Source organism: Paramormyrops kingsleyae, chromosome 17 (genome assembly GCF_048594095.1).
Source record: "Paramormyrops kingsleyae isolate MSU_618 chromosome 17, PKINGS_0.4, whole genome shotgun sequence".
Classification (NCBI taxonomy): Eukaryota; Metazoa; Chordata; class Actinopteri; order Osteoglossiformes; family Mormyridae; genus Paramormyrops; species Paramormyrops kingsleyae.
The window spans coordinates 13,023,068-13,050,977 of NC_132813.1; the positions used below are offsets into that span (position 1 = coordinate 13,023,068).

The 27,910-nt window shown below is 46.5% G+C and overlaps 1 protein-coding gene across 1 annotated transcript; it reads right to left on the reverse strand.

Moving 5' to 3' along the window:
• Nucleotides 1-155: 155 nt before the first annotated feature.
• Nucleotides 156-27,577, reverse strand: arhgap42b (Rho GTPase activating protein 42b). Its single transcript, XM_023807141.2, has 21 exons — nt 27,320-27,577; nt 21,613-21,708; nt 19,280-19,341; nt 16,389-16,460; nt 11,223-11,324; nt 10,997-11,107; nt 9,967-10,071; nt 9,190-9,319; nt 8,654-8,754; nt 8,094-8,203; nt 7,469-7,556; nt 6,606-6,645; nt 4,864-4,926; nt 4,422-4,496; nt 4,203-4,287; nt 3,579-3,637; nt 3,306-3,411; nt 3,036-3,195; nt 2,337-2,484; nt 1,891-2,175; nt 156-1,360 (listed from the first exon to the last, which is right to left on the reverse strand). The coding sequence occupies exons 1-21, from the start codon at nt 27,471-27,473 to the stop codon at nt 1,227-1,229; spliced, it is 2,286 nt and encodes a 761-aa protein (XP_023662909.1). The 5' UTR covers nt 27,474-27,577; the 3' UTR covers nt 156-1,226.
• Nucleotides 27,578-27,910: the final 333 nt, after the last annotated feature.

Sequence of the window (27,910 nt, forward strand, 5' to 3'; positions counted from 1 at the left end):
ACTCCACACATGTAGAACCAGGGTGGAGATTCAAACACTGGACTCCAGAGGTGTGTGAGGAAACTGCTAACTACTGCACCATAACGCCCCCCAGCCCAGGTAACAGTCATGATACTAAAAAGAAAAAAAATCAAGTTATATGTACACATAAATGATTGAAGAACAACAAATTTGCTTTTAATGGGGACTGATCAGTCAAAAAGGAATTATACATGTCAGAGAATGATGCCCCCTGCTGACCAGGCTACAGAACACAGTGATTCAGGGTCAGCGTGCTTTGGGGGCACGATTTTCCTGAAACGGCCTTCCGAAAGTAAGAACGTTCAGGGAAACCTTGCACTAACAAGGGTGCCTTCGAATAAAAAACAGCAAATGAAGCGTCCCTCTCTCCGTCGCGTCGGCCGCAAGGTGAAGGATTCACCTTTCCCCAAATCGGGGCTAAATATTTCACAGACGCCAGACCCGTCTCCGTCGTAAAATGTGGGCTTTTCGTTTATGACACGCGGGATGAGGCACAAATCCCATTCCTTCTGTTAAAACCCCCATCCAGCTGTTTCCTTTACTGAGGTAGCTAAGGAAACCGTTCAGCTTTCCGGCGACAGGTATCACAGAGGCCAACAAAAGTTTGTGAGTTTAAGGAGATCCAGGAGCTCGGTGTCACGGCCGTGACAAGGGAGGTATGGGCCAGTACACAGGTCTGCCCAGGGGTAAAATTATTCTCCATGAGTACTGAGTCAGGTGAACAAATAAAATAAGTTACTTGGGATGTCTGTCCCAAATATAAAAAGTTAAACAGAAAACAGAGCTTTAACATACCGGGGGGAGGATAAGGGAAATGTTATCTGCTGCATAAGCCACGCCCCCTGGGTCACATCAACCCCGTCGCCGTTAGTGACTAACTGTGCCTGACGGAGACGCAGTAAATCAGAAGTGCACTTTGGGAGCGGCTTTAATTCGGGACAGCCTCTGATCGCTAACAGCTGTCCCACGGACCGCGAGGGTGACAGATGCACCCCAAAGCATTCCGCCGCCAAGGAGGAGCCATTACCGCAGTAGCTGCAGCCTCGTTTTGATGTGAAAATAACAACATTGGACGCAGGGTATGAATACTAATGCTAACTGCTATCAGAGTTCTGGTTCTGGTGTTTCACAACGTGAATTTTGGGCCTTCGTAGAGCCAGCCGGAAAACAGAGGATGAGGCAGAGGATGAAGTACACCGCGTTCCCTACTGTGGGTCTAACAGCTGGGAGCCATTTCCCACCGAGTCCAGCTGCCCATGGGATCTCTGTTTGGGATGAAGATCGTGCTGGGGTGGCGTCTCTGTGCCGTCCCACTGGGCGAAGCTGAATGTCTCATGTCCTGAAAGACAGCAAACGCACATCAAATGAATCACACGGCGCCCGAAAGAGGAAATTCAGACACAAGGCTTTAAATCAGCGATAGACAACCCAGATCCTGGAGTGCCAGAATCCAGCAGGTTTTCCATCCTACCTGATGAGTCACTATCTGATGAGCCTGAGATCAGCTGTGGTTCATCAGAGACCAGGTAGGATAGAAAACCTGCTGGATGCTGGCACTCCAGCATCAAGGCTGCCCACCCCAGCTCTAAATTCTTGTAAATTCTCCAGCCATCATCAGCTGTCTCAATCAGTGTGAATCTTCATTATCTGCGTTATTAAGTGACAGCCAGTCACAACAGATTTGGACACGTGTCTCGTGCAGGTTTGGCCATTAATGACCTGAGTTTGATTCTTAAGGGATTTCCAGAAACATCCAGTTATAGTGATGAACACGTGTGAAGATTTAGCACATTATTTTACCTAAAAGGTGCTGATCTCCATGGCTGGCAATGCAGCGCCTGGATAATTAAAGGCAAATGCTAATTATACCTTTGGCGTCAGGCCATGGTTTCTGGCATGGGAAGAACAGGTCCTTTGGACCCACGTATTTGAGTTCTTCCAGACTTTGTGGTGTGTTGACGGGTCGGGGATTTGGGGACGCTAGTCCATCCACTAAGCTCCTGAAATCGCAGGTTCGGCCATAGCTCTCAGTATCCTTGTGGCTGTTCTGGTGGAACATCTCAGCAGTGAGATGTTGAAAGGATGAATGGTCATGCTCCAGGGGATACGTGGAGAGTCTGCGCATCCAGCTCAGAGGGTTGCCACTGGGATCACCTGGGAGCCAAAAAAGCACAGAAGCAGGGAGATGGGGATCAGCTGACCGTACACCCAGATCAGGCCGGACAAATGGAGACCACGATGACAATGACAGTGAGATGACAGTCAAGACGCCACCAGCATGACACAGGTAGAGGGACAGGGCTTCACCAGCTCACCCTTGGTACTGGCCTGCCACGACACCAGGCTTTTGCTCCGGTGTCTCTTGGTGCCTGTAGAGAGCCGCATGCCACGACTCCGCAGGAAGCTGGGCCGAGGCTGGAGCAGGACACGGGCCTCTTCCTGGTCCTGGGCCTTTAGGAAGATCTGGAGTGGACAACAAGAAAGACCAGCTTTTAGCCAGTCGTCATCCATTACCATCGCCGAGAGCCTTCAGGAAGTGCAAATGAAAACCTACATCCGAGGGAGACATCTCCACTCTGGGCTACCATTTCACATCACAAACGGCCGTTTCCGTTATCTGACCACTTGCCATAAATGATCTGAAACAAAACACCTGCGTGCCGTGTAGCTCATGCTGAATGAGCTGCGATCACCAGTGGGTTTTCATAAAGACTAGCGAGCCATAAAATCGGCCCAAGCTGCTGTCGCTAATGCATTTGGAGTGTTTTTCCCTCACAGTTTAACACAAAAGAAAACACATTCAATTCAGCCTGTGTGACGAATTCAATCAAGGCTTAGAAATTAAAAGCTCAGCGGGAACATAAACACACTTGGTGTGGGGGACTGCCACACCGGGCTGGCTTTCGCTGGGGATTCATTACAAAACAGCACACGTCATCAGCCAGGTGTAGAAGGTCATCCACCACCCACTGCTAAAGCATGTCAGGTAAGGAGAAATGGATCTTCAGACTTGCCTTCTCATAGTTTTCAATCAGAATTTCCACCGCTAGGTTCTGGAACTTGATGTTCATTGTGGCCGCCACCGTCTCCTCGTGTGACCGCATTAGCGTTGGCCCAAAGACCACGCCCAGGTTGGGTACGGTCATCAGGTTCACCCGGCTCTGAGCGGAGACCCTGGAAACGGGTGAGAGACGGCTCACAATGCAGCCTTATCTCGATTCTGACAAACTGTGACTATTCTTGTTTTCTGGAGAAGATCAGGATGACTGCTGGAGGAGGCGTACCTGACCAGGTGTCCAATCAGAAGGCCCAGCATCTCCATGTTTTTCTCTGGCAGCTTTTGAACCAGGGCTTGCACTGTGGTGACCCTGTAGTCCAAATCGTCTGACTCTGTGAGGGAAAATGTCACATGTACCCAATTCATCAAGGGGCCAAATGTTTGGAAGTGTCAAGAAAAGTTGAGCCAAGGACTCCAGAAATAATGATGCCCAAAATGGCAGAGAGTAAATCACGTCACAGCTGATGTACGCTATGGCTGAAAGGATCAGATCACTTACTGACAGCCAAGATGAAATCCTTGTGTAGCTTGTAAGTCATAAGGGGCTCACTGAGACATCTGGAGAAAGACAGTCAAACAGGGGCACTGGGATGGGAACAGGCCTCTAACTCACACGGGAGCAGGCCTCTCACTCTCACGGGAGCAGACCACTCACTTGGTTTGAGTGCATGCCACTCATTTGGTTCAAGAGCAGGCCTCTCACTCGCTTCAGGAGTAGATCTCTCACTCAGACAGGGGCAGGCCTCTGACTCACTTCAGGAATAGGCCTCTGACTCACACGGGGGCAGGCCTCTGACTCTCACGGGAGCAGACCTCTGACTCTCATGGGAGCAGGCCTCTCACTCTCACGGGGGCTGGCCTCTCACTCTCACGGGGGCAGACCTCTCACTCTCACAGGGGCAGGCCTCTCACTTGCTTCGGGAGCAGGCCTCTCACTCACACAAGGGCAGACCTCTCACTCACACGGGAGCAGGCCTTTCACTCATATGGGGGAAGCCCTCTCACTTGCTTCAGGGACAGGCCTCTCACTCGCACGGGCCTCTTAATCATACAGCCCAACTGGTATACCATTTACGGCTTCAAAAACATGGACACAGGACATAACCAGGCGTTGGTGGCTCACCTGAGGTAGCGTTTCAGACCACTACAGATAGTCTTGTTGTCCCAGACACATGGATCCAAATCCATGTCTGGGGAAGCCTTAGGAGCTGCAAGGAAACATGCAGGTTACAATGTTTATGGTGCTGTGACCTCATGGCGGGTTTCCCATTCAGAATGACGCCGGCTGATGTGACGTAGGACGATCCTCCAGGGCAGTAAGGCAGCAGTCTGTCTCTCTTACCAAACACTGTCGACATCAGCCGCTGGACTCTGGAGCTGACGCCTTCGGTTCTATAGAGCCCCACCGCGTTAAGGCCTGGGTGTGGAACATAAACAATTGATTTTTTAATAATAATTGATACCTTATATTACTGCATTTTGGGTCTTTTCAGAGCCGAGCTGGAACCAGACACAGTTTCTGGAGAAGGAACGTACAAGGAACGTACATTTCACCACGTTTGGTTTTGGGCAGTGGATCGTAAGACAGCGAACTACGGTGAAGGTTTCAGCGAACGTTACAGTAATCCAGAAGAAACATGGAGAGCGGCCAGTGCTTCACAAACCTCAGACTATACCACCTTTCGTAACATAGGTTTCATTGTTCACATTTAACGAACAGTTTCTTTGAAACTCAATCTCATGTAGCACTTGGGAAGTAAGATGGCACATTTTCAAAGACTCACCCCTCTCTTCGACCAACGTGATGCTCTTCTTTACGAAGTTAAAGCCGGTCTCATTTAACAGCGCTGCAGAGAACGGGGACACCAGTGTCATTAAAGCACACACAGGGGGTGTTGGTCACATCTCACATACGAGCCCAATTCCAATGAAGTTGGGACGTTGTGCAAATTGTGAATAAAAACAGAATACAATGATATGGAAATCTCATAAGCTCATATTTTATTCATAACAAAACATAGAAAACACATCAAATGTTTAATCTGAGAAATTGTATCATTTTAAGGAAAAGATAAGGTAATTTTTAATGTCATGGCAGCAACACGTCTCAAAAAAGTTGGGACAAGGCCATGTTTAACACTGGATGGCATCACCTCTTCTTTTAACAACAGTCTGTAAACGTCTGGGGACTGAGGAGATCAGTTGCTCAAGGTTTGGGAGAGGAATGTTGTCCCATTCTTGTCAGATACAGGGTTCTAGTTTCTCAACTGTCCTAGGTCTTCTGTGTCGTAATTTTAATTTTAATTTTAATGTTCTCAATGAGTGAAAGATCTGGACCACTGGCAGGCTAGTTCAGTACCCGGACCCTTCTTCTATGAATCCATTATGTTGTAATTGATGCAGTGTGTGGTTTGGCATTGCCATGTTGGAAAATGGAAGGTCTTCCCTGAAAGAGATGTCTTCTGGATGGCAGTATATGTTTCTCTAGAACCTGGATATACCTTTCAGCGTTGATGGTGCCTTTCCAGATATGCAAGCTGCCCATGCCATATGTACTAATGCACCCCAATCACATCAGAGATGCTGGCTTTTGAACTGAGCGCCGATAACACGCTGGGTGGTCCTTCTCCTCTTTAGTCTGGATGATTTGAAAATGAATTTCAAATTTAGATTCGTCTGACCACAGAACAGTTTTCCACTTAGCCACAGTCCATTTTAAATGAGCTTTGGCCCAGAGAAGATGTCAGCACTTCTGGATCATGTTCAAATACAGCTTCTTCTTTGAGTTTTAACTGGCATCTTTGGATGGCACGGCGAATTGTGTTCACTGATAACGTTTTCTGGAAATATTCCTGAGCCCATTTAGTGATTTCCATTGCAGAATCATGCCTATTTGTGAGGCAGTGCTGCCTAAGGGCCCGAAGATCATGGGCATCCAGAATACTTGTCCCTTACACAGAGATTTCTCCAGATTCTCTGAGTCTTTTGATTATATTATGTACTGTAGATGATGATATTTTCAACCTCTTTGCAATTTTACACCAAGGAACTTTTTTCCTGAAATTGCTCCACTGTTTGTCGATGCAGTATTAGGGGGATTGGTGATCCTCTGTCCATCTTTACTTCTGAAAGACACTGCAACTCTAAGATGCACTTTTTATACCCAATTTACCTAATTATTTGCAAATTGTTCCTCCAGCTGTTGGGTTTTTGTACCACTAACTTTTCCAGCCTCCTACTGCCCCCATCCCAACTTTTTTCAGACGTGTTGCTGTCATGAAATTCAAAATGAGCCAATATTTTTCACTAAATAGCAAAATGTCTCACTTTAAACATTTTACATGTTTTATATGTTCTGTTTCATGAATAAGATATCAGTTTATGAGATTTCTATGTCATTGCATTCTGCTGTTATTTACAATTTACCCTACGTCCCAACTTCATTGGAATTGGGGTTGTACCTGAAGGTCACCCCTCCCAGGGCTACGGGGGTCATTAAACTAAAACAGTACCCAATGAAACTCACTTTCCTCGTTATTACTGAACAGGGCCGGAAGGGTATATATCTAAAAAGAAGAAAAATATTATTAGACCTTTGTCTGTACCTCATACCTGTTAAACCCCCATGAAGCAGACGGTGGGGGTTTGAGGTGGGTGCAGTTAGACACTCATTCGGGGGGGGGGGGGTGTACAGCCATCAAACCCTTTCCAAAATACCTGTTCTTCTTCTTTCCTTTGTTTTCTTTGTCCCTCCCCACCACTCTGCTGAGCCCGTCTCCAAATAAAACCCCCCTTCCTCCCTTCCACCCCCACATGACACGACTCTGCCTGCAGTTCTGCCTGCAGCGAGGCTAACACTTGTATCAGCCGAGAAATATTTATTCCATTCTCTCTCTATTCAGGATGTTTGTGAAAACACCGCAAAGGTTGATACAAACACTGTCGTGTGACGGGCGTTCCGGGGATGGCGCTCCCAGAAATGCAATTTTGTTAGTAGGGTGTTAGTTAAAAAATGACGTCCTTCCATGCATTATGATGACACCACACCATTACAGTTGTTGTCATGACAATAAGCTGCACTTACCCCAATATCAATCTGCAACACATAACGTATACAATTTTCTATCCATAGTTCACAGATTGACAGATTCAAAATACAAATGTTATTAAAGTCTAACTTTGAAGTTTCCTGTGCGTATAAAACATAATAATCAACCAAATAATAATTCAGCAATAGTGATATGACATAAAACAAGGTCTTATTTAAGAATCTATGCATCAAATTATTATTAAATATTAAATATTTTCCATCCTTCTAAAATGTGCACTCCACAGATTGGCCACCAGGGGGCACAAAAGATGCACAAATAAATAAAAACGGCACAGTACCGTCCTTACTGGCTCCTTGCCATCCATGGCCTCCATCCACAGCCTCCTGTTTGACTCTGACAGGGCCTGAAGGGTGATGGCGGTGTGCCTGCCGGTAGACGGAAGAGTGAGAGATGCTGCGCGGTCCAGAAAGAGACTGAAAAAGGGGAATTTTATACAAAAATGCAGCCGATAATAGTAATAATAATAATAATTATTATTATTATTATTATTATACACTGATTAGTTGATGAATTATCCAAAGTGATGTTTCCCCTTATTTTAATAGCGATAACAAGAACAATGACAATAATAATAATAAAAATAATAATTATTATTTCATTCATCATCATTATTAAAGACTTCTGGGTTGATGATTTATCCAAAGAGACTTTTCCCCATAAAGCAGTTTTTTTTTTTTTTTTTTTTGGGCAAGAGAACATTTTAGTTGTCCAATGTCATTTGCAGAAGACAACAGAAACGGAAGAAGTCTGATATTACACGTAAGGAGCCGTGAGCTTTCGGCACGAGTCCCACGGCCATGTGACCGTCCCCTATCTGCAGGCATGTGAACAAGCCGGTTTCTTTACGGGCCACTGCTGCTGAGACAAGACCTCCTCCGTCATTATCACAAACCACCACAGACCTTTCCACCACCTCGATATCAAAACAGAAGCGCTTGTCGATGGAATCCGTTCTCCGCCGGATACAAGACTTCAGCTTGAATATCTCAGGTGTAGCTGTGACTGGAAGATTCTAAAGAGGGAAAACAGGAACTCAACAAAAACACGCAGGAAGACAGTTACACACAGCACGATGCGGAGCGCATTGGCAGCTGAACAAGCTTCACCAAATCAGTTTAGTTAATATGATCAATCTTTTAATTAATACTGTCATATGTGGTAAATGACATTCCTTAAAATCAGTAGTTATGCATTCAGATCAATTTCCTACTTAAAATTCTTGTTCTTTTTTGTTTATATATTCAGCATAATCTATCTTCTTTCCCTTAATATTCAAATATACTTCAAAAAATCTTCATGGAATCACATACATTTGAGTTTCGTTCTAACTTGTTACAATGACAATAAAGGCTCTTTGTTCTATTCCAAAGCTAAATCCTTTCTACTGGCATGTGGACTATAAAAACTATAACGTAATGAGCCATCTGAGAGGTGTTCTCAGCTTCTCCTGCATCCCCTTCACCTGCCAAACGGGGGACCTGCTCTCTGAGCTGGCCACGGTGAACGTCTTGCTCTCCTTCTCGTAGGTGCAATAGTGCCGGCTCCAGGTGAATCCCCAGGGACCTGCAGGGTCAGAAGGACACCCCGTCCCTCACACAGCATGACAGCGGGCTGCAGGAGATCAGCAGCGGCCAGCCAGGGGAAGGCTGCCTGGAATCTTCCCAGGAGAAAAGCTAATACTCAGTAGGACACGGATACAGGAAAAACATGGAACCGCTGCCAAGAGGGGCCAGACTCACAGAACATCTAGACCAGTTTTGCCCAACCTGGTCCACATTTTTGCTCCCTGCCATACATTTCTGCTCCCTCTCAGCTCTCAGTAGGGAGCAAAAACGTGGACTGTCTGGGAGTGTCCCCGAGTACCAGGTTGCGAAACACTTATCTAGACGTTTTGAAGGCTGCTTGAGGGCTTCACTCCTGAGCAGGACCGATCAGGACAGAGCCGGGTCCTTGTACTTTAATGCAGAAGGTCAAAACGAGGCCAAATAAGACACTTACGTTTTTCCTGCAAGTACAGGAAGCCCTCAATGCTGTACTGCCCCGGGGGTTTGTAGTCGTGGTCGACGCTCCTCATCCTCCTCATCAGCTTCTCCATCTCCTCTTTCGTGCTCTCAAAGTTATTCCTCGTCTTCAGCACACAAAGACCAGCAAACAGATTAAGAGGCGTGTCGGGCGGAAATGCACACATTGCTCAGCGGAGAAACGCGAACGGCGTTTGGCTCCAGCTGAGGGGCACGTCTCGGCAGGGGGCGTCCGACTACCGTGCCAAGGCGAGCGGGCGGTGGCCGCCACACTTCCTGCACGTTTCAGAGCACAGGACGACTTGATGGCAAACAGCACGCTTCATCATCCGCTATCCCGGTAGCACACTGCAGGAGGCGCTCTATTTCAGTCCATGGGACGTCTCCCGGCTAATGCACAAACGGACTCGGAGTCCTCTCCAGACTAAAAGTGTGGTTAATGTCCAACGCCATCCCCCCCCCCCCCCCCAATTGCTTTCTGCGGAACTGCACATCTGGAAGGAAACCAGGTGATTTGTGTAACACAAGACTAGAGGTCAAAGGTCAAATAATAAAGCTGGCGTGAGTCATCCTAAGTGCATGTGCAGGTTGTCAAAGCCTTTCCCCTCACACGCTAGTGTAGAACACGCATCATCTTACAGGACAAATTGTGTGGACCTTCCCCATCTCACGTTCCTCTATGCAGGACGGCCTCTGGCGCAGCCCGATCCCCCCCCCCCCCCCCGGCCTAGGCGGCTGCGAAGGACATTCTTACATTCTGTAAGTTGAACAGCAGCTGTTGCTTGTATGGCTCAAACTCGTGCACAAGCTCATAGCCTTCATGGTAGAAGTTAAAGAGACCCTGGAGGAAGGCCAGTAACTGCATGGGGAGAAAGGAGAGAGGCAGCAAGATGAGCTCGCTTGGATTTCAGGAAGCGCCAATTAGGAGGAGTGGAGTCCAGTATGAGCAGTGGGCAGCAATAGCTGAGCTGATTCGGGGGTGTCATCGGGACCGGGGACTCGAGCGGAGTCCCGTCACGGAGGGGAGGGAAATGAAAGCCTCTTAGCTTTTAAGTAACAAAAATATCAGGAGCTTTCAAATCCTCAGAGACCTGTGTGCACACACACACACACACACACACACACTTCATATATTCCTATCATTATGGGGATTCTCCATTCATTTCTCTCAGGATAACTCTAACCCTCACTATGACAACCTTAACCCCCACCCAGCCCTAACCATAACCATACGTAACCAAACAAAATACAAGATTTCTGGCATTTTTAGTTTTTTGATCGCAGTCACAGATTTTTATAAAATTGAGGTTATGCTTTTGGGGACTGAAAAAAATGTCCCCACAAGGCAAAAAGCAACAGGTTTTTATCACACTGTAAGGAAATCTGGTCCCCACAATGTAATAATTACAAAAACACAAACACACACACAGAAACACTAGCAAAAGTATTTCTAAAATTTTCTGGAGCCGGTCCTCCGGACATCAAAGAACACAACATATCCTGTAACTACTCTCCTTTAAGACGAGTCCTTTCAGTTACATGAAGTATTTCATCTTGTTTTAGCTGGAAACATAGGAGTGTTTCACTTCCTTAGTGCGTGACGGGGAATGAGTCCTATTTGACGGCTGCAAATTAACAGCACAGGGATTTGTGAAAGAAGCACAATGAAGTCCTCCTTTGTCCTTAAGCTGGGCTGGGAAATTTCCACTGATGCCAGCGGGCGACGGCACGTTGGATGTGATGGCTTCCCTACGTCAGTTTGGCGGTGAACGTGGAGAACTTACCGGCTCCACAAACTCAAATTTCTTTTTCTCCTGAACTTCTTGGATTTTGAAGACATATTCGAGAGATGCATCATAAAATGCCTGTCTCTCCTTATCGATCTGCACGTCTGCCTAGGAAGAAGGGAAGGCTTGTCACCGGAACAGCAAACACATGATCCAATGTTCCTCGCATTATCCGCTTCGTCTTAAATGCGCCATTTATGCTAACCACAGCAAACAGGCTCACCTCTTCTAAAAACGTATCTTTCTTTTTTGTTGACAAATTCAGGTGCTTGTCTAAAGCAGAGTAGTATCTCTCAGTCTCTCGGTCAAACTTCTTCTTTCCTTCCTAAAGGAAGAGAAAAAAACAAAGTGTTCAACAACTGATACCCAACATCTGAGCTTTCACAAGCGATCTGACTCTGGAGCGTGTAGGGGACACTCTAACCTCACAACCCTCATTCCCATTGTTTGACACACAGCAGGAGATAAAATAAACTATTATGAGTAATTTGAGAAGAAATGACAGTAATTTCCTTAGGAGGTAAATGTTTTCGTTAATTATCCTAATTGGCATTTTTGTTTGTGTCCCTTTTCACGTTAATTACACAGAACAGGTTATCCAGGCACCACTCTTTCCGCCATAGGGTTATGCAGTGCATCTCCAAAGTCTGCAGACTCACACAGAGCTGGCCTGGGGCTGGGGAGACTGTGGACGGCACAACTACAAAACCTGAACTACTGCTGTAAGCAAACGGAGAAATGCCATCTTACTGGGAGCACAGAGGCGGTCTCTGATGAAAAGTAGCCTTCAGAGGCAGTTAGCAATTAGCTGCAAAAAGCAGAACGCGGCTGGACATCTTAAGTTGCCTCACTTAACTCTTACTTTCTTGTTTGAAAAGAAAGCTTCCTACCACAAGACGGGCAGCAAAGTTTAATGCTGATGCTGAAGATACAGACATTAGAGGCTGCCTTTGCCTTCTAGGAATGATTATCAGCAACAAAGGATCCAGCAGTCAAGAGAGGTATCACAGACTGGCGCTTGGCAGAGTGGCGATGAGGGCCCTGCAAAAAATGCCCTGGAGTACGAGTTGATCTCTATGAACAAAGTTCTGTTCAGAATACGGCACTTTCTCTGACTCCTGACAGATGTGAAAGCAGGACCGTGGAAAATCAGGACAGGAAGAGAATTGATGCTTTTGAACTTCGGTGCTGATGAAGATTTTGAAGAATACTGTGGAATTTAATAACAACGAGAGGATTCGTCATCTACTCAAACCTGAACTTTCAATTGAAGCCCAGATGACTTACGGGTCTTACTTCGGCACATTATGAGAAGAGACCTGGTGCACTGGTGAAGATGGCAGGGTTTGGAAAAGCTGAAGAGGAAGAGGATGATGAACAAGGTGGATGGACACAATCATCTCAACAATGAACCATTAGGAAACCTGAAGACTCAGATAGGAGACAGGACATGGCGTGGGAACACCATCTGCATGGTCTCTGTATAGTTGACATCACTTTGACGGGACAAAATATGATGATGATTATTATCATTATTATCATTATCCCTGTTAATAATTTAGGTTCCTGTTTTGGCTATTGCAGTTTTCTCGGAAATACAGAGGAAACCTCAAAGAAAGGAGGAAAGCAGAGCCAGAGAAGCAAAAAGGCTCATTTGGCAAGACACTCACTTCCACTCAGTTCCTGCATCTCATCCTATGTCTGGCCATACAGAGGACAAAGAGGAGTATAGGCCATGTGAGATAACAAGACGCCGAATTATCAAAGAGCCACCTACGGCTCGGGGGAACTCCAGAAGTGAATAAACTGCAAAAAGTCCGTTTTTGGCCAAGGCGTGATGAAAGGCGGCTTTGTGACATTTTAAACTTGGACAATGGCTTTATTTCCCCCGTCTCGCAATCATCAAACGAACGCCGCACTCACATGAATTTGCCTGTACAGTGTTACAACAGGATCGCAGTGACAGCCAGGGCAGTGCCAATGGTACAGGCAGAAAAATGTTACTGTGGGCCTTCTGGTGTGTTTTTACAATGCATATTTGTAACGGCCAAATGAAGCTTCACGAACCACTTGCAGTATTTTCTGAACCCACTAGATGGTGCTGTCTGTTGAAAAATGTGCCCAAAGCATGCCCCAAAGCAAGCCAAGGGCACCATCTAGTGGGGTCAACAAACACAGCAAATGGTTCATGAGGCTTCATTTAGCAATTACTAGCTTGTATATCTTCGTATATGGAATACTGAATGCAGGAGACACTCATTCCTCTTTCACACAAAGCCCTGGCCGGAGCTGGAGCTGGCGCTGGTTCCGGTGCCCAGCCAGAGCAAAGGGTAGAATGATGACGTCAGTACGTGCGTGTTGCTGTGGGAGGGGTGCTGTTTCAGGACTGAAGACAATAATGGAGGACCATGTAAGATTTTTTTGAATTTACTGCAAATACTTACATTATATTTTAGCTTTAAATGTTATAGTTCCTGGGTTTAACCCAACACAGTTCATTCAAAATTTCTGAGGATTTTATCTTCACCTTTAAAAGCGATACGTACGGCAGTTGATTGTTGTAACAGTGCAAATGCATTACGTATGTGCATTTGCATTGCTATAACAAGAAATTACCATGCACTTCATATCCCAACAGAAGTATGAATTAGCATATAAAGGTTAAAATGCATAGTAATTTCTTGTCAAATCAGGGTAAAATGCACATAAAATAAGTACGGGACACTGAAGAAAGTACTGTGTAATATGGATGAATGGGCTACTTTGATAGGGAGAATTAAGACAAGAAAAGAACAAAACATTTTGGTAAATTTTAGTTTACAAATATACAAATAATCAAGAAATATCTTAATCTTTCACGTGGAAACAACATATATAAGAAGTGATACTCCTGTCTATCCACATTTTCTGCACCTGTGTTAAAACAAGCACATGAAATACATGATGGGTAAATTTCACTTAAATTACTGACATTTCAAGCAAGATAGCATGTGAGTGTTATTTTCATTGCTGTAACAGAGCAGATAGCTGTATGTTATGTATCACTGGATGGTTCACTAAAGTCAGATCCTAATGGTAACTTATTAGTTAGCTAAGGTGTCGTTACAAAAAACGGGCCGGCTGTAAAAAATCTTTAAAAAAGAAGCAGCCATAGTCACAGACATCCAACACACGAAACACAACCGAGTGTTTAATGATACGCTATTTTGTTTGACGGATCCTTGCAAGGCATCCGAAATACACCAAACGTAATTAAAGTTCATAGTCACATTACAAGAAAACACAACAATAACAACGTACCCGATTCCTCCAAAGGGGTCACGGAGTTCAAGGCTCCAGTGACCTGGTTAGCAGGTCTGTTTCCAAACACAGTCCATGATATTTGTTTTTGCTCCGATATTCTTGCTCTGTTATTTTGGTATCCCCTGCCTTCTCCAGTTCACTCCGCACTTCTTTGTAAACTTTTGCTTTCCGCTCTGACGACTCTAACCCTGTCCCCTGACGTCACGCGCTTCTGACTGTGGCCCAGCAGTCTTTCGGCGCCGGAAAAGAGCCCTGGCCTGGATATATCGGCCCCTCATCGCTATTATTTGTGGTGTGAATGCAACGACTGGGCCAGAAATTAGGCTCGGGCCGGGCACTGACCCTGGTGTGAAAGCGCTAACACAGGGCAGCATCGAAAACCCAGGCGGACTAGCTAGCACAGGAAGGAGGCTACGGAGGGAATTCTTAGGGGCGTGGTCTCTGACTGCTGCTAAGTGCTAACTACTAACCACAACCTGGAGCCAGATACGGAAACAGAAACACTGCTGCTGGCTCCGCTTTTCTCCAGCTCCACGTGTTGATCCTTCTCCAGATGATCAACATCACCCTCAGGGACCGAGAGCTTCAAACATCTGTTACGGGGGAACCTGAAGTTTCATGACACCTGTACTATTAACACTGACTAATTAGTGAGCAAAAACAAAGACATCTGTTTCGAAATAGCAGTGGCAATATCATTTTACATACAGACATTGTAAATATGCCCTTCAACTGTTTTTGGTAATATCATTAAAAAAATATCGTAAATAAGCACTTTAATAATTTTGATGCTTTTATATTACTAGAATTTTATTTAAGAAGGCCATGTCTCACAGAGGTAAAATTAAAAGTAAAATTAAGCTCTGGTACCACAGATAAATGTCAACTGACAGTCAATACCATTAAAAACTGGTGTAGACGAATTTATCAAGTAAAACTACACCAGCTTAGGGAGCCATTGCCCTACATTTTCACAGATAAGAAATACAAGACAGATACAAGACAGGTAATTTTTTGTATTGACCTGAGACAGAGAGAGGAGGGAGGACAAAAAAAACCTTCCTTTAGCCTCTGGGAAAGCCACATGATCTAGCGCCCAGGGAGTGGTCAAGGGGTTTTTCCGCTAGGAATAATGCTTAGCATCCTCAGAGGAACAGCTGTGTAATGTGAGTGCAGAGATGTACACTAGTGTGCGGGGCCAGCACAGCGCGGCTCCAGCTAAAATGCAGGGCGCCCCCCAGTGGTGGGAGGTCTCCAGTGTACAGCACTGGGAGGAAGTTTGTGGGGAACACACCATCACTCTTCACCAGACGTGTAACATTCAGTGGGTCTGAACACCACGCCCACCCTTTATTGATAACACTGAAGAGTGTAAGATTACCCGGCATGGTGAGGCATGCATTTAGCAAGTTTAGCATTTAGCAAGTTCTGAGTCCTGGGCCGATGGAGCCATGAGAGACGAGCACATGGCAAATGATCAAGCAATGTTTTTACAAGCAGAGCTGGTCAAGCGAGCTGAAGGGTGTGTGTGGTTGTGTTTATTGATAACAATGGATGATGGATGATTAACAATGGCTCCACTTTCAGTTTTGGTTCTTGGAGTTTTTCCTTCAGAGACTGCTGTCATGCTGAAGTATGACAGGGGAAAATACCCCTAAATAGATTTCCACAACCCCCAAAATGGACTAAAAAAAGAGCCACTTAGAAGAGTGGCAAAACTTTTAAGTGAATCCTGAAAAAAGAAGGTGGATTGAGCCAGTATATTGCCACTATTGCTCCTTTCAGATTCTCTTCAGTGAGTTCTATACTGAATATTGGCCTCCATTTATTTACTACAGAAATTAAATTCACCTAGAATCCTCCCTGCAAATTGGGAAAGCAATGACAGTATTGTTTTTTTGTGGTAAAGTAATTTGCTGATGTTAATGACAATTTCAGAACCTGAAACAACAGTCCCATCTGAGCTTTAAATTCAACGAGGCGTGGATACTTTTAAAAACTAAGACAACTGCAAATAAAAGCAATTTATGATTTATGTGGAATCGTTCTCTAGTTTTCACTCACGGAGACATGAGCATGGACCTACCTTGGCTGCATCAATCTGCTCTTTACGGAACTTCTCCAAGGGCGTGATCAGAACGTCACCGGCATTCTGTATCTGCAATCAACGTTTGACAGTTTTTAAGTCCTGCATTTGAAAGCTGCTATATTGCACAACACATTTCACTTGCGCAAGAGTCGCGCAGTAGCAGATAATGACAGCGAATCGAAGAAAAACTCTTCACTATACAGCAGTGAAGAAAGGCCCATCTGGTGAACACAGCAGAGAAATGTGCTGTAAGAATGGGGCACTTAACACAGCAGATTGCAGACCAGTATCACTGGGTGCACCAGCACTTGTATAACATGACAGCATTCATCACCGCCAGATTGGGAGTGAGAGGTATTTGCTCAGTGTGTCTCGTGGGTTCAGGCAAGGACAGCCACTGTGTTTTAGCTACTTTGCTGTATGGCATCTAACGGCAGCATGGCGTGGGGTCAGGTAACAGTGAATCATCATTTTAACCAAATAAACCCCTCAGAAAACACTTAAGCCACCACCCCCGCCCCCCTGTCACCACTTCCCCCAAGCTTGTGTCCATTGTTTTGCTTAAATCTCACTTCCTCTCCTTCAGGCAGGAGGGTGTGACCTGACCGATGACCAAAAAAAGCGACACTTCCTTAAAAATCTCCTTTACTCTCCACAACACCAGGGGGCACTGTGTGCACTTTCCGTAACATGCAGGGAAGAAGCAGGCTGCTGGCCTTCATGATGCTTTGCAAAATGTCCATAATAAACCAAACACTCAGATATAGATATAAAATACATTATTAATAAAGTGTTAAAAATACAAGTTGATTTACATTTTAACTTGCACCTTAATTGGTTTCGAAGTTAAAAAGATAAAAACAGATTCCAAAAGATATTTCAACACACCTTTATACACACTGATTTTATTCAGCGACAAAAACAAATAAAGGAATTTGCCAACCAGGCCTAGAAGTCACACTTCTGATATTTGCGATCCGTCTCTCAGCCAGTCTAAATTTATGGCACAAAAATTCCCAAGAATGGCACCACGAGGTCTTATTTAGAGCTGACCTTGGATTCACAGGCACTGAAAATCACTGCAGAAGACTTGAGGCTCTCCGATAAAGGGGCAGAGGAATGCAGGAGTACAAGAAAAGATCTCTGGCAAAAAGACGCCCACGCTCATTCAAAACCTGTCTGCACTCACCGTCTTACGTGCCTATTATTCCTGCACAGTTACCTGACAAATGCTAGCATGATTTATGGGGTGTAAAGGCCGTATCAAGTGCAGTTAGGCAGAAAGACCGAGTGGGGCTCCCCCGAGACATAGAAAATGGAACGCTCCAAAGCGTGGTCATCTGCCCGCTGACTCACCGCGACCATGGAAGGCCGGCCCTAAGTGTCCTCTGGAGGCGAAGGATGATGGTACATAAATTAAAAACAACAGCCCTTTATCAACGAATAAATGAGAATCCAGCCCCCCCCCCATCCCCAAAAAAATGCAGACGTAGCCCACACAATGCATGCTTCATATTCTGTTCACACTACCAATGTGTTAGACTGGCTCTACCCCAGGCGTTCTTTTTGGTGAAGGGTGACCTTACACCACATGCTCTCACGAAGATCACATGACCACCTAGCGTGTTCTTAGCAAATCGTGCGTCCCGCTCGGTCCGAGGAGGGCTGGTTTTAATACTAATGCTCAAGCAGGGACAGGAATCCCATGTGAGCCCAGATGGGGCCCCCACACACTGACTGAGGACCCTAGTGTCCTGGCTCATGTCTCACAGGGTGGGGGGCCCCCGCACCCATCCCTAATTACACGTTCTATTTAACGCTCCCCTCGATCGTCACCAGGGCAGGACACGCTCTTAAGACATTAAGTAAATCTCTGCAATTATGGGCTCCTTTAATTGGGATCCCAGGGTTAATGTTATCAAAATTATGGGCTGCACAGCACTATCATTATAAACTGCAGTAATTTTCATTAACTCCCCACGTCGTTGTAATCGCACCCAACTGGAGGCCGGTCCAGAAAAATAAACAAACTGACTGGGTTTATGTGATGGGATTAAGTCAGGCCGCCGTGCGGCCCCGCGGAGGCCCGGAGGCAGGTGGGAGGCCTGATCTCTGGCGGCTAAAAGGTTTGAGTCTAATGGCTGACCTACTCTCATTCATCCTGCTGTCGTCTCCTAACGGGATAATGGAGAAGACCAATGAGAGCTTCAGGGCTAAAGCCTGGAAGACAGGCCAATATAAGTGAGAATTATGTTGTCTGGGAGGTGATCGAAAACAGCAAGCGTCCAAGGGCATCTTTATGTATACCCGAGCAAGTGAGAAACAAACAATGTCCGTATTTTTTAGGTCAGACCAAGCTCGCCAGTGGTCTTCGAGGGTCCACAGTCCAGCACCCCGCTTGTGCGGAGAATCCAGTCTGGTGTTTACATGGGTCTTGGAAGTAGGAGGTGGATGTACCGGTTTGGGCCATGTGGGCACAGAGCTATGGTATACCCATGGCCAAGCTCCCTCAAGGGATTAGTAAGGGCAGAGTCTACAGCAACTGGGGGTCAGGACAACCCCAAAAAGCTCTGCTAACTTATGACAATAGCAGCGGTATTGAAGACAATATTAACGTTGTTCAGATCATTCTGAATTATTTCAGTCCTTTCTCAGTTTCAATGTTTATTTCTCGGCCAAAGAGATCTTCCCCAGAGCAAACAACAGCTAAATCATCCAAGAACAAGCTCATCAGAACCCTCAATGGGACTGACTGACAGAGCCCAGAATGAAGCCAGCGGCTGGCAGATGTAGCAAGGCGAGCCGGAGCTGCCCACCATGGCAGCAGGCAGCCCCGACATGTCAAACTGGGCAGTACGTTGGCATTTAAGGAGGGGATGTCTGCTTACCAGCCGTCTTCTCTCCTCTTCTAAGGTGTCTAACAGCTGGGAGAATTCTTTGAAGGACTGGGCTGAAAGGAGATATAAAAGAAGCGTTCAAATTCACGACACGCTGCAGCATGGAAAATAGGGCCCCTTTCCCTCTACGCCTTGCCCTAGTTGCATGTTAATGAAGTCGTCTAGAGTGCGTCCTAGAGGTAGGGGGTTTATGTCACGGAAGGAACTGCGGCGCAGGCCGGCCACGTGCAGCATAGCGATTACCCCCAAACAGCCCGAGTGCCCATCAGAGCGGATGACACGGTGAAGGATGAGGCGCCGGCCACGGATGGCGTCTGGGATAACGGGCAACGCGGCTCGGCGATAAGAGACCTGGCGGCAGTTTGAGGACACGCCTTCGCTGAGGTGCTGCCAGCTGCTGATAACATCAGGGATCACAGGAAAGGCGAGCGACCCCCAGCCAGGATGCTGTCATCTCCAGCAACGCGCCGAAAAAGCCACCAGCCATTAACATCTCAGTGTGACCAAGGCAGGGTGGTGGGGGTGGTGGTGGGGGGGAGCTGATGAATCATCTATTGCAGTGCTTTCCAATCTGGTCCTCAGGGACCTAAAGCAGTCCATGTTTTTGCTCCCTCCCAGCTCCTGGTAAGAGTGTCTGGCGGGGAGCTGGGAGGGAGCAAAAATGTGGACTGACCGTGGGTCCCCGAGGGCCAGATTTGGAAATGCAGATCTATTGTCGTCCCTTATAATGGCTTCCAAGGAAACTGCTGCTAAGGCACCCAGTGATCATAAAGAAATCCATGTTCGGTTTCACTATGTAGCAGTACATGGCAGGACCTCGGTCACGATTCACCATGCTGAAGCCATGAGGAACAAACATCACATGGGCTGTGAAAGCGGCTCTCACACGGCCTGCCTCCTCCCGTAAGCAAGCTGCCTCTACAAAGAATGACCTTTGAAACTCAAACTTTCCTTCCTTCTATTGTTGTGCAATTAATGGTTTCTATGGCCGTATCAATCTGGCGTGGGGATTGATTTCCAGATAACTCCCGTGGCTTCTGAATGTCACCGGAGGAAGTTCCAGAAAAATCGATAGGGGGTCAGGTGACCTCGTCTGGCAGGGACGTGGGCGGGATGGCAGGTTTTCGCAGGAAACTCTGGGCATCACAGTACACCCATGGCCCGTTTCAGGATACCAGCCTGGGTCCGAGCAAGTCATCCAGTCGAAATGGATTTCAGCACAATATTACTGCTCCGTATGTGATCCAGGCCTTTAGCACAGGATAAAAGGGGAAAACTGCACATAAAATTTCATTTCCTTCATCACAGAGTCTCTACACCTTCTGAAACTGTCCAAACGGTGTCCACACCAAGCCAAACTTAACAGCACTCCAACGTGAAAAATGTGTCGCGTGGAACTATGCGAGTCACTAACCAGCAACGTCAAGCATAGAAACAGGCAGAGCTGAGACTTGTTCCTACATCGTGCAGGGGTGTCACCTTCCTCTGGCACACGGCTCACACACCGAAACACACCACAAATCCGCATAAACATGGCAACGGCTACCTGGCTGCTAGGAATGACGTCTGCTGGACCGTCATACAAATACCAAGAACGCAAAGACTGTACTTGTGATCTTAGCAAGACTGGTTGTGCTAACTTGCTTCCCAAGAACAAACTTGGGGCGCAATGAATCATGGGATCGGTCTCGTTTGGCGAGGATGCAACTGACGCATCTCTGATATTTGGGACAGGGCAAGAACGACATCCGGGGATTTTTACCGTCCTCTGTACTTCTGCTCTTGAGTATTGAAACTGGTCTTTGCCAATGGAAGATGATGTAAAACGGGTACGCGAGAACATGAGTATGGTCAAGTACGCAAATTGAGAAATCCGCCCGCTCACTAGATGTGGGTTCGTTTGAATCGTCAATAAACTCATCACTAGGCTCTTCAGACTACAAGCCTAAGTCTTTGGAGGAGAAGAGAAGAATAAAAAGGCTTGTTGTGTGGGAATGTGAGCCCCTTCCTGAGCCCCTTCCTGAGCCCCTTCCTGAGCGATGAACATGGTATTTCCACATGGTGGCAGCACTCTTCAGAACATCCGAATCACACGTCCATAGGTTCATGCGCCTGTACATGTATCTCTGACTCCTGCACTCTGAGATGAGCCATGTCAAAAACCCAGTGGCTGGGGGATTAACTGCTAAGCCATAATAAATAAGTGAGAGCTTCGCCATTGTCAGCGAGGCTCCCCGACTCTCCCTCACGGAAATGCCAAGAAAAGGTCAGAATTCCGCAAGCGGCCCTGGTGTGACGGTGACCTTCTAGAGAAGAAGACTCACCCACGTTAACCTCGTCGTCCGTCTCGGTGTCGCCGATGCACTCAAATTGGAACTCCTGCAGCGACTTGGAGAACTTCTGTACGGAGGCGGAGAGATCTGGGGGCAGAAGGAGAGATGGGGATACAGGTGAGGGCCAATGCGACGTGCGGGGCCTCGGACCTGATCTCAGGGCTTTGAAGCTGTCAGATGGTTTAAACGTTCGTCTTCCTTCAGGACCAGGTTTGTAACACAGCTTCTGTTACACTTGGGGCCAACGAAGACCGTGGGAACACCTAGCATTTTTGGCATTATGTTTTAAAAATAAAATTAAAATTAAAAATTACTACACAAATACTGGCGATAATGTTTATGAACAATCAAAGAATGTTAACCAATATCACACACTGAGCGATTAAATATGTAACTGGAATAAAACTCTGCAACCACTAAAAGTTGGAAGTGTTTCCACAGTTTTGGGCACTAGTGTAATTTTTAATCAGTACCGTCAAAGACTGGATGCTGTGGAAAGAGAAACCTGAATGCAGTGATGTCCCACGATTCTGTTGAAATCCATCTGACTATTTTGTTATAATTGATGGCCAAGCAGGAGAAGCTGTTACTGCAGTCAAACCTCCGCTGCAATTTATTTCACTTCCCAAAAGCTAACAGAAATGAGAAACTTAAAAAAAAAAATAAAAATCAGATTAGAAACAGCCTCATGTGGTTCAGTATAAGAATAAACATGCACTATGGCCGTCCAGTTTGGTTTCCAGTGTCACGTTATCGGTGAGTGTCCATTCTGATGTACATTCCAAGTGCATTGATGCTGCTGTTATAGTAACTAAAGCCTGAGACAGTTATATCGAGATGCGAAACGATCAGTTCCTTAGTAACACACAGCATGGGAATTAAACAGCTTATTGCTGTCTTTGAGAGGAACGCAGTGCAGTGCGAGGTGGAACGCAGTGCAGTGCGAGGTGGAACGCAGGGGGCGTGGCCAGTAAGACCCACTGAATCCTGGGATTTTCTTGGTGTCTTTTGGGGGCCATGCGACGCTGTCAGAAGTGCACACCAAGGCTAACACCTGAGAAGGAACGCAAAGGCCTGCATACATCTGCTGTCATGAGCTGTATCCAAAATGCCGCCATAAACGAGGTAATTACCCACCGTCTTGATTAAGCCGCGATTTTAACGGTGAGACACCAGATGGCGGAACTGAGAGGCTCATCGAGCCAAAGGGAAGTGAATCTCGGCATAGCCCTAAATAAAAGGATTCGAGAGTCATGCTTTTGCCTGTGTATCATGTGACTGAGTGTCCCCAGGAGGGTTAAAGGTCAGCCAGTTTCTGTCCAAAGGAGCTTGTCGTGGGATATTCACTCTTTAAGACTTGCTGTGTGGTGGGGGAGGACATTTGCGCGATATTACTTCAGTTAATCGTCGCTTTTACTCAAACCACTCAGATAACTTAATTTAACACTTCAGACCCGAAGGCAAAGCACAAACACTTATACACTCCCCCCCCCAATCCTAAGGGACCTTCAAGCTCAAGATGAAGTCCCTCATATACCGGTCATAAGACCTGGACAGAAATCCAGCATTAGACTGCCGGGTCCTGGGGGGAAAACGGACTCATCGATCCGGCAGGACCCTCTGGGACCCTCCAAATACGGCGCATAGAGCTCAGTAACACGGACGAGATCTCACATGTGGTGTCACTCGGGAAGATGGATCTTTTGCACCGCGGTGAGGGTCTAGGCAATCCACAGCTCCAGACCAGTACCTCATCTGCCATGGTCACTTGGTGCGTGTGTGGCGGGGAGGGGGGAGGGGGGGTAATCAAGGAATATCTTCTTAGAAACAACACGCTAATCTTAAACTACGGAGTTAATAGACAGACATGACGCCGAGTGGGTGTGTAAAGAACGCTTCAGTGAGAACTCCCCATCGCTGCGTGCAAGGTCTCACCTGCTACCCCCCTCCACCAAACATCCCATTCTGATCTCGCCCAAATTAATTTTGCCATACAACATACAAGAAAAATAAGTAACTATTCCACATTTTATATTCACCCTAAGGGCACTGTGCCGGGTAGCATTCCAAGCAGGTCGGCAAATCCCCACATCTTCACACAGAACGTAAACGTGACCGTCGCACGGTGAGTGAGGAAATGCGTGTGAACCTAAGCTGCAGCTTCCCCACCAATAAAATCAGATTATTCATGCTGGATATGCTGTCCACCTTCTTAGGGCTATTTTGTGGAAGCTGCTATCAGTGAAAAGCAGGGTCCCACGTTCATTTAACTACAACTCAGAAGTGGGCAGGCCTCCAGGTGTATCTTAGATGAGACGGCCATATCTGTGACGGTGTTCTACTCCATGTGTATCTTAGATGAGACGGCCATATCTGTGACGGTGTTCTACTCCATGTGTATCTTAGATGAGACGGCCATATCTGTGACGGTGTTCTACTCCATGTGTATCTTAGATGAGACGGCCCTATCTGTGACGGTGTTGTACTCCGTGTGTGTTTTAGATGAGACGGCCCTATCTGTGACGGTGTTGTACTCCGTGTGTGTTTTAGATGAGACGGCCATATCTGTGACGGTGTTCTACTCCATGTGTATCTTAGATGAGACGGCCATATCTGTGACGGTGTTCTACTCCATGTGTATCTTAGATGAGACGGCCATATCTGTGACGGTGTTCTACTCCATGTGTATCTTAGATGAGACTGCCCTATCTGTGACGGTGTTGTACTCCGTGTGTTTTAGATGAGACGGCCCTATCTGTGACGGTGTTGTACTCCGTGTGTGTTTTAGATGAGACGGCCATATCTGTGACGGTGTTGTACTCCGTGTGTTTTAGATGAGACGGCCCTATCTGTGACGGTGTTGTACTCCGTGTGTTTTAGATGAGACGGCCCTATCTGTGATGGTGTTGTACTCTGTGTGTGTTTTAGATGAGACGGCCATATCTGTGACGGTGTTGTACTCCGTGTGTGTTTTAGATGAGATGGCCATATCTGTGACGGTGTTGTACTCCATGTGTATCTTAGATGAGACGGCCCTATCTGTGACGGTGTTGTACTCCGTGTGTGTTTTAGATGAGACGGCCATATCTGTGACGGTGTTGTACTCCGTGTGTTTTAGATGAGACGGCCCTATCTGTGACGGTGTTGTACTCCGTGTGTGTTTTAGATGAGACGGCCCTATCTGTGACGGTGTTGTACTCCGTGTGTATCTTAGATGAGACGGCCATATCTGTGACGGTGTTGTACTCCGTGTGTGTTTTACATGAGACGGCCCTATCTGTGACGGTGTTTTTCTCCGTGTGTGTTTTAGATGAGACGGCCCTATCTGTGACGGTGTTGTACTCCGTGTGTGTTTTAGATGAGACGGCCCTATCTGTGACGGTGTTGTACTCCGTGTGTGTTTTAGATGAGACGGCCCTATCTGTGACGGTGTTGTACTCCGTGTGTGTTTTAGATGAGACGGCCATATCTGTGACGGTGTTGTACTCCGTGTGTTTTAGATGAGACGGCCATATCTGTGACGGTGTTGTACTCCGTGTGTGTTTTAGATGAGACGGCCATATCTGTGATGGTGTTGTAGGCAGCAGCCTGCCTTTTAGTGTCCCCGTGCCCAGAGAGTGTCACGGCCCACTTTGCCCAGGAACACACAGGGTGTTTCATTGTAAATGAGAGAGCACAGGTGCTGCACGAGAATGCGCCCCCCCCCCCCCTGCCATGTTACTCCTCTCCAGACATCTTTTCTGAAGCCTTGGGACATTTATGGCTTCTGACAAAAACCTCCAAAGAATTTTTTTCACCCTCTCAGACTTAATAAGAATAAAGCTGCGAGCTGACACGTCGAGAGTGTGCTCAGGTGTCCGATTCGGGGGAATGGGGGGGGGGTATCGTGTACCCGCAGAACACCAGACATCCTCAACCTGCTCTCCTTCCCGGGAAGTTTAACTCCCTCATTGCTGACCAAAAATATATCCCTGTGTTTTTACTTTTTTTTCCCATTTCCATATTTAAAGTCCTTTCCCAAAAATCACAATTTATCTGCTTTCTTAGCATTATAAATATTGTGTATTTGTTGTACAGATATCCGTCAGGTAGGAAAGAAAGGGGGCATTACACATTTATAGAGGTCCTGGAATCACTGCAATGCAGTTCAGTAAGAAAGTTCAAAGATGCATTTTGAAAGATAACACCAGATAACAACAATAAACTTATTGCCCAGTCATATGTCATATGCACACATTTGCAAGATGCAAACAAGGCACTGAATGGCAAACGTTCAAAGTGCATTTTACTCAGAGCAGGGGTAGTGAAACCGTGCCGATCCAAAGGGCCACCCTGGACCAATTCTGCTTTAATGGAGGCCCGGGTGTCACATGTGACAGGGCCAGGCCTTCGTGGTACAGGCAAGGAGAAATGGTGGGAAAATTAATTAATGTTCAGTTATTCACAGGATATATAAATTAAGATTTCTGCCTTCTATGATTTAGAAACCACAGAGAAATTATATGTAGAGACAGCTCCTATGGGCATGTGAGTCCTGTAATGGCTGAATGACAGCGTGTCACAGGGTCTGTGGAGGCATCCGGTAACTGCCAGTCATAGGGGAAGGGCCCCATGGGTCCACGCACAGAGGCCCTGAGCTCAGTGACCCTGCCAGACTCTCTGTGTGAAAGGGGCAGTTCCTTTCCAAACTGGGGAAGTGCTATTACCTACCGAAGATTAACCATCGGACTCGTAACCTAGCAACCAGTAAGGGTGAGGAGACTGCGATTTGGGCCAAGAGTCCTTGCTGCCGGCTCCAGCATTGGGAATACCACGTGACCGCATGTGACCTCACGTGACCGCACTGTGAACAAGTGAACATTAAGCGGTACACTACCCAGATAGGGTGGATAGGGGGCGCCACACCCACCGTATATCATAACACGTTATAAAATAACAGCGCGCACTCCGACTACAATAAGTTTAGTTAGAAGTCCCACAAATAAACTCACTGTAGAATGAGGCACACTATTTTCCGTCACATCGCAAGATTTTTAAGTTTTAGGTTAGAGGCATTTTCATCCAGATTCGTGTCCCCCAGTCTTCTCATCTATCAGGGTCGCGCTCCCGTCCCATCCAGCTGCTCCTATAATAAATCACCTGCGTTTAAACCGACTAAGTATTTAGTGATTAAAAGGCTCTAGGGAACCGCCAAAATAATCCTTCATGAATAACCTTTAAGGGTGTTTTTTCTGATCCGATTAACGATCTCTCAGAAATTACGGCCGTGTGATTAAATATGTCTTCATGTTTTCATAAACGATTCAGTGGGCAACAAGCTGCATTCGGATGATTGAATGTAAAAGTTAATCTGCACATATTCTGATGAGGTAGTAATTGATACATAGTGAATGCAGACAGGAAGATGATATATAGTGTGTTACAATGTTAAAACATTGTAACATCTGGAGCAGGTAAATACTACTGAATGGGGTTATTAAGTAGCACTGTTTTACGTCGTTTTCACTGTTTTGAAGCGAGTGAATATTGCATTCACATATGCAGTAGGTGTGATCTCCTATAAGGTAGTAGCAGCCTGGGGGCCGGGAGCACCCCGAAACAGACCAGAATACCCAGGATCACAGTGACACACCCAAAACGGGCACAGGAGCAGAGCACGCCGCCGCCTTCCGGAGAGCCTCAGATGGCGATCACTTACGTTTCAGCGCGCTTATAAGCATGTTTCCGTCCTTGATGAGTTCCTTTATGAACTTGTTCGTTCGTTCCAGCTCCGTTTCGTGACATCTGAGCCGCTCCCGGAAAGCCGGGTTGTCCAGGAGCGAGTCGCTGAACTCGAGCGCCGGCAGCCCCATGTCCTCCCAGACGCGCCCGGAAGACCCGAAGTCAGCGCGGCGCAGCCCGAAACGAGGTCTGTCGCAGGAATGCAGCCTGTCCTCCCAGGATGACGCATGCCTGTTGCTTGTTTTTCTGCCTTGACATATATGGCAGGCCATAGACTTTCTGTTCCTTCTCTTAGCACACCAATTTCGCAAGGACTTGCTGTAATGTATATGACGATACATTACAAATCGCTAAATCTTTCTAGACAAAATGTGTTTTAGGGGGGCTAGACAAATCATATGCGGGGGGTCGCTGAAATATTGTCTAGAAACGGAGTATACTTTGTAAAAATGGTTACTCTAAGAATAAAGAGCATTTCAAGCATAGGGGAACTACATCACTAGTACAGGCATGCATGAACTAATTACAGTAACTGTGCAACAGAGCAGCTGTGGGGTCCAACACTGTT

Bases quoted from the DNA above. Each gene is read 5' to 3' on its own strand.
- arhgap42b (XM_023807141.2), bottom strand. From the start codon at position 27,473: ATGGGGCTGCCGGCGCTCGAGTTCAGCGACTCGCTCCTGGACAACCCG. The intron at 9,320-9,966 runs GTAAGAATGTCC...TGTGTGCTGAAG, and splicing joins TGCTGTTCAACTTACAGAAT to ACGAGGAATAACTTTGAGAG. The intron at 4,497-4,863 runs GTGAGTCTTTGA...TTCCACACCCAG, and splicing joins CACGTTGGTCGAAGAGAGGG to GCCTTAACGCGGTGGGGCTC.